The sequence below is a fragment of the Miscanthus floridulus genome, chromosome 1 (genome assembly GCF_019320115.1).
Source record: "Miscanthus floridulus cultivar M001 chromosome 1, ASM1932011v1, whole genome shotgun sequence".
Classification (NCBI taxonomy): Eukaryota; Viridiplantae; Streptophyta; class Magnoliopsida; order Poales; family Poaceae; genus Miscanthus; species Miscanthus floridulus.
In genome coordinates this window covers 201,137,071-201,149,761 of record NC_089580.1, presented here as the reverse complement: position 1 = coordinate 201,149,761, position 12,691 = coordinate 201,137,071, and the positions used below count along the sequence as shown (strand labels likewise).

At 44.4% G+C, this 12,691-nt stretch overlaps 1 protein-coding gene across 1 annotated transcript; it reads left to right on the top strand.

The window, feature by feature from the left end:
• Window positions 1-500: 500 nt before the first annotated feature.
• On the top strand, window positions 501-4,154 carry LOC136450388 (uncharacterized). The gene is made up of 3 exons (XM_066450796.1): window positions 501-1,077; window positions 2,424-3,274; window positions 3,801-4,154. The coding sequence occupies exons 1-3, from the start codon at window positions 552-554 to the stop codon at window positions 3,804-3,806; spliced, it is 1,383 nt and encodes a 460-aa protein (XP_066306893.1). The 5' UTR covers window positions 501-551; the 3' UTR covers window positions 3,807-4,154.
• The last annotated feature ends 8,537 nt before the right edge of the window (window positions 4,155-12,691 follow it).

The window sequence follows — 12,691 nt, the reverse complement described above, 5'->3', positions numbered from 1 at the left end:
TATTCTAGTTTCAATACCCAGGAAATGCACCATGCCTTGTTCGTTTGAACTTATCAGCTAGAATCTACAGTATTTTTCTCTCACAACAAAACAGCTTCAGTCGACTTATGTATCAGCCGAACAGAGCCTGGATTGTCTTCCGTTCATAGTTGAATTCGATAAACAATGTCCAGCGGTACGTGTGACCAGCCAATTTATTTATGGCATTTGGTTTTATATTCCCGCAAATCTGCATTCAAATTCAATCAAATAACACGCCCCATTTCATCCGTATACAGACTTTCCGGGCAAACGGAGGCCTGGCTGATTTCAACCCTTTCCTTTTACTGTACATTCAATAATGTGTAAATTGGCCAAGCCTAGCAATCGTCACTTGATCTTGATCACAACCGTCTATGCTTCATCAAACGGCCAGAAGATGCCGCAGCGCGCCGTGCTCCATTTGCTTCCTGGTGGCCCGTGGCCGTGAACAAACGGAATCGTGGAGCGCGCAGGGCAGGAGCATTCAGAACGAGCAATCGGAGTTCAGGACACGCTAAACCCCCACAAACATGTCTCGATCCGACGACGGCGAGGAGACCCTCGCCGCGCTGATACAAGCCTCCAGGACCCCTGAGGGCCGGGAGGGCCTCTCCGACGTGCTCGCCGACACCCTCTTCCTCCTCCCGGCCTCCCCGTCGCGCCTCCTGCTCCTGCGCCTCCGCCTCCTCCGCAACCTCCTCGCGGGCCACGAGCTCAACCAGTACGCCTTCATCGAGCGCTGCGGCCCCGCCGCCGTCGCCGCCTCCGTGCTCTCCTTCCCCTCGCTCGCCCCCGACGTGGCGTGCGCCGCGCTCCAGGCGCTCGGGAACGCCGCGCTCGCCGGGGAGTTCCACCGCGACGCCGTCTGGGAGGCGCTCTTCCCCGAGGCGCTGCGGAAGTTCGCGGGGCTCAGGGACCAGGGAGTCCTGGATCCCCTGTGCATGGTCCTCGACACGTGCTGCGGCGGGGAAGGCGGTCGCCGGAGGCTCGAGGAGCTGTGCCACCAGGAGCTGGGCCTGCCAATCCTCGTCCAAGTTGTCACTACGGCCTCGCAAGGTGAGATGACCTCGTCCCCGCAGTGCCGCAGTGTTCTTCAGCTGTCCTTTTAGCAGGGCCGAGCCGGCAAAAATTGGGGCCTTGTACCAAACTATAAAATGAGGCCTTATCTCTTGATAGACAGAATTATAGTAATTATTATAAATTCTACATACATATCATGCAAATGTATTAATCTCTTAGAACACGATAAATAACCATATATATGAAGGATAATTATAGTTTATAATATAATGATTGTTCGAAAAAACATTAGTTCATATAATGTTATGAAGGACAGTAGAATTCAAAATTGGGAAAAAGATTAGAATTATCTAGTACTCTCTCCGTCCAGAAACGAGTGCAATTTTAGCACAGTTAAAAGTTAAAATATCTCAAGTTTGACTAGCTATATATAAAATACATCAATATTTATGATATTAAATAAATATTATTAGATTTTTCATGAGGTATACTTTCATAATATGTTTACTTGAGCATTAATATTTTTTACTTATATATTTGGTTAAATATATTAGACACTTTGTACTCCTGACTCATATGTACTCCGTAGTACATAGTATGTAGTATCGGCTAGTTTCCAGTGCTAATACATGATGGTAGTTTATGCCATGGGCTTGAATTGATCCCCTAGCTTCTAGCTAGGCGTAGCTGGTAGTCACTAGTACTAGTTTGCATGCGCCTAATGACAAACTACCGTAGTGATGGCTGGTAGCTGACACATCAGGATTTGGGGGCCCCTAAAAATCATGGGCCCTGTTCCCACGCACCGCTCACACGCCCCTTGGCTCGGGCCTGCCTTTTAGAGTAAACAAAATACTGTAGTACTGTACGTGCTATGAACAGAAGGGCGGGCCTGGTGTAAGCGGTAGAGTCTTACCGCCTGTGACCGGAAGGTCCCGGGTTCGAGTCGCGGTCTCCTCGCATTGCACAGGCGAGGGTAAGGCTTGCCACTGACACCCTTCCCCAGACCCCACACAGAGCGGGAGCTCTCTACACTGGGTACGCTCTTTACTGTACGTGCTATGAACGTGAGGATTTATTTTCAGATACTAGTATTAGGTCAGTCTGTAATTTGACAGTTGGAATTATGATGCATTGTAGTACTAGTATCAGATTGTTGCATTGCATAGCAAGATGTCTGAGCCTGCTATCGTAGTTAGAAATTGGGATGCATACTTTTGTTTATATCTAATGACAAGAAAATGGTATGGTTATTTTGTTGCAATGTGCAGTATAGCCTTTAACACTGGGATTTATTATAATGTTATAGGAGTTCCTCCGTGTTGTTTTGTCTGTACAAGTACAGAGCTGTATATGACCCTAACCAGAATTATGTAATGCAGTGGGGCACAAGGAAGAGTGGTTAGAGTGGCTTCTGTTCAAAGTCTGTGTTGAGGAGCAGAAGTTTGAGAGCTTGTTCTATGCCTTATGCTCCACTAATGATGTTGAGCGCACAGACAGTGGCGAGTATAATGCTAACCATGTTTTTCTTCTGGGTACGCTGTCAAGGTGTTTGAACAGCCATCCCAAAGAAGTTACTGTCTCGGACAGTTTTGCGCATGATGTTTTCAATCTACACAAGCATGCTGCCGAAACTGTGAATTTTACTCACCGAGGTACCTCCCCTCTTCCAACTGGGAGCCCTGCAATTGATGTCCTTGGATATACACTGCAGCTCCTGAGGGATATCTGTGCCTGGGAATCCACCTCATCAGATACTCAACGCCCTGTTGACTCGCTATTGCAGACTGGCTTTGTAAAGCGCCTTCTGAGATACCTAGGTGAGCTTGAGCCACCAAGTACAATCAGAAAATCAATGGCAGGAGGACAAGGAGATAACCATCCAGCTCTTGAAAATGCAAAGGTCTGCCCATACATTGGTTACAGGAGAGATTTGGTCGCGGTCATTGCTAATTGCTTACACAGAAGGAAGAAGGTGCAAGATGAGATTAGGCAGTTAGGTGGGATCATGTTGCTACTGCAGCAGTGCATCATCGATGAAGATAATCCATACTTGAGGGAGTGGGGTCTGCTAGCTGTTAAGAACTTGCTTGAAGAAAATGAAGAAAATCAGAAGGAGGTTTCTGAACTTGAGATGCAAGAACCTGTTATAACTCCAGAGATTGCTAACATAGGCCTCAAGGTGGAGATAGACAAGGAAACAGGTCGTCCAAAACTGGTCAATACTTCTGATGTAAGTATACCTGTACCTGTCTACCTGATCTAAAATAAGTTTGGATTGGATATTTATAGATAACTGCATTTGCTTTTATCCACGTCTTATTATCCTAAATGTTTGTTAAACTAGATAACTGGTTCATTCTGTGATTTGTTTAATTGTTTATCAAGAGCATTCTATTGTAGTATTTGAAATCTAGGTTACACTGCAGTTGCATCGAGTTGTGTTTATTCTTAATTGTTATCTACTATGTAGTTGTAAGCTCTTTGCTCATAATTTCGTATGAATATAGACATATAGTTGAGTTGTAGATGAACTTGTCTTTCTGCGTTCCCTATGAGTCATAAATTGATAATTTGACCAAATACGTACCGATGTCTTGGACTGTGGTTGCATAAAACTGTGTTAACAAATCTCAGTATTTTTAATATTGAAAATAACCGCTGGCATTTTGTCATTAAATTGGTTATACTGTTCAATTGCAATGTGACAGCAGCAGTGTTATCTGACTGATTGACTGACTGCATAATTCGTTTTGCAGACTTGAACTCTGACTACAGGCACTGCCATAATCAAAGTTATGTTCATGCTGTGGCTATGAATACATGTGCTACCTTTTGGTTGAAAAAGTCTGCAATGTACTCCAATGAGGAAGAGGTCGCATGTATATATGGTGGTTATGATTGAGAAAACAGAATTTCGCTACGAGTGATTTGGATTTTGAGAGAAGTAATTCGTTGTAAGCAAAGCAGTTACAGAAATGTATGTGGTTGGTGGTCTCGAAACTAAAATTTGTATGCGGAAAACATGGATATGCGCTAAACATGTGGTCCTTCCTGTGTGGAAAATTTAGTTTTATGCCGTTGATATATTACAGTTTCCAAAATTTCCGTTATGTATCTATAATTAGTCTGGGCAAACATGGTGCCATCGATAGTCCATCACTACGTAGCGTTTCAGAACTGTAGTATTTGCTGTGCAGGTAGTCCTTGCGTATCAGTTAATCTAGGCGAGCAAGGTGTGTAGTGTGCTTGATAGTAGATAGTAGTAAGTGTTAGGTTTGCCCACCAGTTAGGTCCAACGGCCTTTTGGGCCTTGTTCTCGCGCCCTGATCGGGGGCGTCTAACCCTACATGGTTGGTGGGTCCCGTCACACTGCGCTATAAATAAAGGTGGGGGCCGGCAGGCTCTCGATACGAGGTTCACCTAAGCCGCGACTCTCCACCGATATTCCCCATCCCGATCCGAGAGGGGCGCAGCCAGTGACGGGAAGCCGCCACCGTCTCCACTGCGCCACCACTTCACTGCACCGACTCCTCTCTCCACCGAACGTCGCTGCTGGCACGCAGATGGCATCCGTGAACGAGTTCCCGGCCGGCACTTCGACCACTACGGCCTTCGATGGTCTGCAACCTCTCACTCCCCTTCTCTCTGCCTCTTTGTAGATCGTATGTTAGGTTTTTTAACTACTGGGATCCAAGAACATGTACCTCTACTTCACTGTGTACATGTATTCCTATTACTATGCATTCCGATCTGATGAACTTGACTCGATTGAGTCCTACGAAAATTAACAATGGCATCGGAGCCAGGTCTATTGAAAGAAAGATCGAACGATTGAACCAATTTAAGATTCGGAAAGAAAAGGTTCAACCGAAACCCTAACCCTAATTTGTAACCCCATCCCAAATCGGGTTAATCCCAAAAGAAGAAGAGGAAAGGGGAAAGAAGGGGAAGAAGAAAGAAAAAGAAGGGTCGGAACCCTAACCCTAACCCTAGTTTCCCATTCAGATGAACTCGAAAAGAAAAGGAAGAAGAACAATACAAAGCCGAAGGGGAACGGGTGGATCTACCTCACCGTGCGTCGGGATGTCCCTTCGCCGGCGCGGGAGAAGAAGCCGAGCCGGGGGAGCTGGCTCGCCGGGCTCGGCCAAGGAAGCGCCGCAGCCAGGCCGCTCGACGGTGGCGTGCTCACCCGTTGGGGAGCACGCGCGCCGGCGAGGGGGCCGGCGACGGCGCCATGGCCGCTCCACCGTCGTCGCTCTCGTTTCGCTCGCTCGCTGTCACTCTCGGTCGCTGCTGGATTCGCTGAGGAAGAAAGAACGGCAGAGAGAGAGCGAAGAGAGAGAGCAAGGGAACAAATGAAACTAGGGTTCGGGAGGACGCGGCCGTCGGCGGGTTTTTATTCACCCGAAACGAACGCTCGGCCGTCCGATCAGATCCAACAGCGCCAGATGCACGGGCCGACTCGCAGCCCACGCGGGCGCGCGCGGCAGCACGACTTTGCCGGCCCAGGCCCAGGTTGCGGCCTGGGTACGGCCTGCGCGCGCGCGGAGGACTGGGCCGAGCCGGTTTTTGCCGTCCTGGGCCGCGCTGGGCTGAACTGATAAGGAATTTTTTTTTGTTATTATTTTTCCAGAAGCAATTTTAATGCATATTTTTTTATGAATTTGAATGATTTTGATATAATTTTCTGTGCAAATTTTATCCAACGATATTTTGCCAGAAAACAGTAAAGTACTTAGTGCTTCTGGAAAAATAATAATATGAAAAGATTATTAATGTTTCCGCTGTGCATGATAATTATTGTTCTTTTTGATTAAATTTGAACCAACGGGATAATTTAATTTTAAGAGAAGTGATGAATTTCTGATAATTTTGATGAGATTATGATGTTGTTATTTTCTGACCAACGTTGTTAATAACAATATTATAATTTTGATCCATGAGAAATTGTACATTAATTTTACTTCTGCCCAACGGTGATGTAAAATGTTTTGCATGGATGAATTATAAGTTTTAATTTGACCAACATTGAGTTAAAGCATGAAATTTTATATATAAAGGTTTCTTACTTACTCTGGTGTGGTTTCAGGAGGCAAATGCATTGTGAACATTGCCAACATCCCGACACTCAATGGGACCAATCACCGTGTGTGGCGGGAGAAGTATGAATTAGAACTTGCGTTGGGAGAGGTCGATTTTGCCATCACCTCACCGTGTCCTACTGAGCCAGAGGACCCAGTGAGAGGTGAAAATGAATCTGACGCTGATTTCGCTGCTCGAAAGCGTGATCATGCTGAAATAAGAATGAAATATGACCTTGAACATAGGCAATGGACTCTCTCCAACCGCAAGTGCCTGTTGGTGGTCAAGGCCACCATAGAAGAACAGATAAGGGGCTCAATCCCTGAATGTGCTACTGCCAAAGAATATCTTGAGAAAATCAAGAGTCAGTTTACTGGGTCTACCAAGGCCACAGCAAGTTCACTGATTAAGAAGCTTGTGAATGAGAAATTCACTGGTGGTAGCATAAGAGAGCACATTTTAAAGATAAACACTACGGCATCTAAGCTAAACGAAATGAATTTGAAGGAGGATTTCCTGATTCATTTGATTTTTGCTTCTTTGTCAAAAGAATATGACACCTTCATTGTGAATTACAATATGCAGCCTGAAAGATGGGGCATAGAAAGACTCATCTCAATGTGTGCTCAAGAAGAGGAGAGGATAAAGTCCTCACAGGGTGAATTCGCTCATTTTGTGAAGGATAACAAAAGAAAGAACTTTAATGGTAAAAATTCTAAACCACAAGGGAAACCTAAGTGGAATAAGGCCTCTTCCTCCAATTCGCAGGGAAAGAAACCCCAGGATTCTGAGAATCAGTAGTATGGTGGAGCTGAAAAAGATCAGTGCAATCACTGCTTTAAGAAGGGACACTACAAGAGGGATTGTCCAGACTTTCTGAAATCTCTGCTAAAGAAATGTGATAAATTTATTACATTTGTAGATGAATCCCTGTATTTATGTTATGATAAATCCACTGGTGGGTTGATTCAGGAGCAACTACTCATGTTACAAATTCCTTACAGGGGTTAAGTGGGACGAGAACCTTGCAAAGAGGAGAAAGAACGATTAAAGTTGCAAATAAAGTGCAAGCCAATGTTGAAGCCATTGGAGTTTTTTCTTTAGAATTGAATAATGGTTTTGTACTTAGACTTAAAGAAGTACTTTATGTTCCCTCTTTGCGTAGAAATTTGATAAGCGTTTCGAAACTTGATGATGGAATTGATTGCCACTTTGGTGGTGGCAAGTATAAGATACTGGTTGATAATAAATGTGTCGGTCTTGCCTTCCGACAAGACAAGCTTTATTTATTATCTCTTGCTGAGAATACGAACAATGTATGCGATGAGAATGTGGATGATTCCCTATCTACGAATGTAACTAAGAAGCGGAAGAGAATTGATACTGTCTCTTCGAAATTATGGCATTGTCGCTTGGGCCATATTTCGAGGGGGAGAATAGAACGATTGGTTAAGGAATCAATTCTCCCGCACTTAGAATTTTCAGATTTAGAACAATGTGTTGATTGTATCAAAGGAAAGTATGTCAAGAAAATTAAGAAAGATGTCAAACGAAGCACAGGAATTTTAGAAATAATCCACACAGATATATGTGGTCTTTTTCCTGTGAAAAGTGTGGATGGTTATGATTCGTTTATAACATTCACAGACGACTACTCTCGTTATGGCAATATTTATCCAATTAAAGAAAGATCGGAAGCATTGGATAAATTCAAGATATTTAAAGCTGAGGTTGAAAATCAGCACAATAAGAAAATCAAGATAGTACGATCAGACCGAGGTGGAGAGTACTATGGGCGACACACCTCATATGGCCAAATTCCTGGACCGTTTGCAAAGTTCCTACAGGAAAATGGCATAGTTGCTCAGTACTCCACACCGGGGGAGCCTCAGCAGAATGGAGTGGCTGAAAGACGTAACCGTACCTTAATGGATATGGTAAGAAGCATGATAAGTTACTCCACATTACCGATTAGTTTATGGATGGAGGCGCTGAAAACCGTCATTCACATACTTAATCGTGTACCAAGCAAGTCGGTGCCTAAAACACTATATGAATTGTGGACAGGAAGGAAACCCTCACTCAACCATTTACGTGTGTGGGGCTGTCCAGCCGAGGCAAAAGTTTTCAACCCGAACATAGGAAAGTTAGACTCCAAGACAGTCAGCTGCCATTTTATTGGCTATCCAGAAAGATCGAAAGGATATCACTTCTATTGTCCTGACAGACATACGAAGATTGTAGAAACAAGACATGCTGTGTTCTTGGAGGATAACATGATCAGGGGGAGCATGGTAGCACGAGAAATAAGCCTACAGAAAAAGTGGGTACATGTACCCACTCCGATGGTTGAAGAACCATTCTTCACGCTACCTGCTGCTGTTGCATCGACAGTGCAGGACACTGTAGTGACAACATCTGTTGCAAGTTCTCCCGTGGCGACAATGAATGAACATGAGGAACCTATCCTTGAGGAACCTATCCTTGAGGAACCTATAGAACCAAATGTTGCACATGAGGAAGAACAACAACAGCCCAATGTGGAACAAGTGCCGGAGGCACCTAGAAGGTCTCAAAGAATAAGAAGATCAGCTATTACTGATGACTATGAAGTTTATGAAACAGAAGAATGTCAGATGGGGGATGATCCCACCTCATTTAAAGAAGCCATGAGAAGCGACCACTCATCAAAGTGGCTTAAGGCCATGGAAGATAAATTGAAATCAATGAGTACCAATAAAGTTTGGGACTTAGAAAATATTCCTAAAGGGGCCAAAACAATAGGCTGTAAATGGGTTTACAAAACGAAATATGACTCCCAAGGGAATATAGAAAGATTTAAAGCGCGACTTGTGGCGAAAGGCTTCACGCAAAGAGAAGGGATTGATTACAATGAGACGTTTTCTCCAGTCTCATGTAAAGATTCCTTCAGAATTATAATGGCACTTGTAGCCCACTATGATTTAGAGTTACATCAAATGGATGTAAAGACGGCTTTCCTAAATGGGGATTTGGAAGAAAATGTTTATATGGCACAACCGAAAGGTTTTGTCGTAAAAGGAAAGGAAAATATGGGATGCCGCCTGAAGAAATCAATCTACGGATTGAAGCAAGCTTCAAGACAGTGATATTTGAAGTTTGATAGAACGATAAAAGGTTTTGGGTTTAAAGAAAATGTTGAGGACAATTGCGTTTATGCAAAGTTCAAGAATGGAAAGTACATATTCCTAATTTTATATGTGGATGATATCTTACTTGCTAGTAGTGATATCAATCTACTAATGAAAACGAACAAATTCTTGTCCTCAAACTTTGATACGAAAGATCTCGGTGAGGCCTCATTCGTTTTGGGAGTAGAGATTCACCGAGACAGGAGAAAAGGGGTTCTAGGATTATCGCAAAAGACATACATAGAAAAGGTCCTGAAGAAATTTAGTATGCATGCGTGCAGTCCTTCACCTGCTCCTATAGTCAAGGGCGATAGATTTGGGGAACATTAGTGTCCCAAGAACCAATATGAAATTGACCGAATAAAAGCGGTACCGTATGCTTCAGCTGTTGGAAATTTACAATATGCTCAAGTATGTACACGTCCTGACCTAGCTTTTGTTACCGGGTTACTTGGCAGATATCAAAAGAATCCAGGAATTGAACATTGGAAATTAGTGAAGAAAGTCCTGCGTTATTTGCAGGGTACGAAAGGCCTCATGCTTACGTATAGAAGATCTGATTCCCTGCAGATAGAGGGGTATTCAGATTCTGATTATGCGGGAGAAGAAAAAAAATCCACGTCAGGATATATATTTACTCTCGCAGGAGGGGCTATATCGTGGAAAAGCTCCAAACAAACTGTAACTGCATCCTCGACAATGTATGCCGAGTTTGTAGCATGCTATGAGGCAACGGGACAGATGAATTGGCTGAAGAAATTCATACCCGGATTGAAAGTGATTGATAATATAAATGAACCACTGAGATTGTATTGTGATAACAATCCAGCGGTACAGTATGCTCACAACAATAGGTCAAGTGGTGCTGCCAAACACATTGACATAAAGTACTATGTTGTGAATGATAAAGTTCGAGATTATATAATAAATCTTGAGCATATAAGTACAGAGAAAATGCTCGCGGATCCGCTCACAAAGGGCTTACCACCCAACGTGTTCAGAGAACACGTAGCCGGCATGGGTTTAAGGGAAAGCCTATAATTCCCGAACATACGAAGGGCCCAAAGAAAGTTTACATTTCAAAACGGAGAAGTGTATTGTGGTTGTTAGTCTAACGGCACTAATTGCTGTGACGATGAGACAGTTCTATGCACTAATCTGTGATGAAATAGGATGAAAGCAAGAAAAATATGAATTGAAAGTTTTGAGTATGAAATTAAAGAACGAAGAATAGATGAGAGATCAAGGGGGAGAATGTTAGGTTTGATCTCCCACTAGTTAGGCCCAATGGCCTTTTGGGCCTTGTTCTCGCGCCCTGATCGGGGGCGCCCAACCCTACATGGTTGGTGGGCCCCCGTCACACTGCGCTATAAATAAAGGTGGGGGCCGGCAGGCTCTCGATACGAGGTTCACCTGAGCCGTGACTTCCCACCGATATTCCCCATCCCGATCCGAGAGGGGCGCAGCCAGTGACGGGAAGCCGCCACCGTCTCCACTGCGCCACCACTTCACTGCACCGACTCCTCTCTCCACCGAACATCACTGCCGGCGCGCAGATGACATCCGCGAACGAGATCCCGGCCGGCACTTCGACCACTACGGCCTTCGATGGTCTGCAACCTCTCACTCCCCTTCTCTCTGCCTCTTTGTAGATCGTATGTTATGTTTTTTAACTACTGGGATCCAAGAACATGTACCACTACTTCACTGTGTACATGTATTCCTATTACTATGCATTCCGATTTGATGAACTTGACTCGATTGAGTCCTACGAAAATTAACAGTAAGTAGATATGCCGAGTTTCTGAAATTCTTATCTGGTTCTGTGTTGAAACCTGGAATTTGTTGTCATGTATGCTAGTTCTAAAGCTTTTAAGTTTTTTTGGTTAATAAGATTGTACTTAGCATATTATTACTAGAGATGTCATGAAAAATGGTTGTAAGCTTTGCTCATGATTTGTTCTGATTATGCGGGCTACCAAAACTACAAGGAATTTGTTGGTACTTGCTTTTTTGTATGTTCTGTTTCTTGCTCCTGACCAAGGACAGTGCTGACTGCATTTTATGAAGCTGATACATACAAAAGTAACTCAGCACCAGCCCCTGGTGTTGGGGTTCCAAGTATGGTGGTGTTGGCCAAGTGTTCCTTCATTTGATCAATTGCCTCTTTTTTTTTTTGATAAGTTGATCAATTGTCTCTCGCTGAGGAGTGCCCCATACGAAGTCATCTTTGGAGCCTTTAAAGGATTGGAATAACGGGAAGCTTTGCTTAGCTGACTTTGAAATGAATCTATTTAAGGGCAGTTCGTCTTCCCGTGAGCTTTTGAACTTCTCTAATGTTTTTGCGGAACAACTAGGGCCCAGACGTTCGGCGCGAGGACACGTCCGGACACCCGCGCCCGCCCCGCCTTTAAAAAAAACTGCCCCGCCTGCCCCACATGCAACTGCTGCCCGCACACAACTCTACGTGACTGCGCCTACACGTCTACGCCTGCAAACCCGCCCCTGCATGCTAGTGCGCCTACGCATGCAGTTGTGCGCTTCGTGCCTGCTGATGCCCACCTTGTGTCTGCTGATGTCCGCCTCGTGTGTGCTGATGCGCATGCAGGTGGGGACCGCTACGCACGCACATACCGCATTTGCATGTGCCTGCTTCCTACGCCTGCTAATGTTGCAACATGAAAGCACTTCTGTAGCATACATCTTAAACATTTACAAAAAATACATTTGTAACATATGTGTATTGCAACTACAACATCCAAATAAACACATTTGCAACGTAAGTATGAAACAGATGAAATATTTTGTATAGACAATTGCAACATATGTCTGAAACATATGCAACATTGCAACACATGCAACATCCAGATGAAACACTTGCAACATAGGTTTGAAACATGTGAAATATTTGGAACATACACTTGCAACATACATGTATAGCCACGGTAACATATGCAATATCCAAATAAAATATTTGCAACATACGTTTGAAACAACTGAAATACTTGAAACATACACTTACAACATACGTGTATAGCTATTGCAATATATGCAACACCAGATCTACTTTTACAGCATGTGCTCATCTACTTGCTGCCATCCAATAGAGGTTATGACGCGGCGCGGGGGAGTGTAGCGCGAGGCGCGAGCGAGGGCGTGAGGCGCGAGCGAGGCACAGGCGGGGTGTGTGGCACGAGGCGTGAGGCAGGTCTGGTGCGACCGTGCGAGGCGTAGGGGCACGCGGCGGATCCGTGCGACCGTGCGAGGCGCGAGTGGGCATTACCGATATTTTTGGAGGCTTCAAGACGTCACAGATTGCACAACGAGGGACTCAAACTGCAGCTAACAGTACTAGATGTAGCCAAGCAAATGCATCAACAGATAATAGAACACGA

Bases quoted from the DNA above. Each gene is read 5' to 3' on its own strand.
- LOC136450388 (XM_066450796.1), top strand. From the start codon at position 552: ATGTCTCGATCCGACGACGGCGAGGAGACCCTCGCCGCGCTGATACAA. The intron at 1,078-2,423 runs GTGAGATGACCT...TATGTAATGCAG, and splicing joins TGTCACTACGGCCTCGCAAG to TGGGGCACAAGGAAGAGTGG.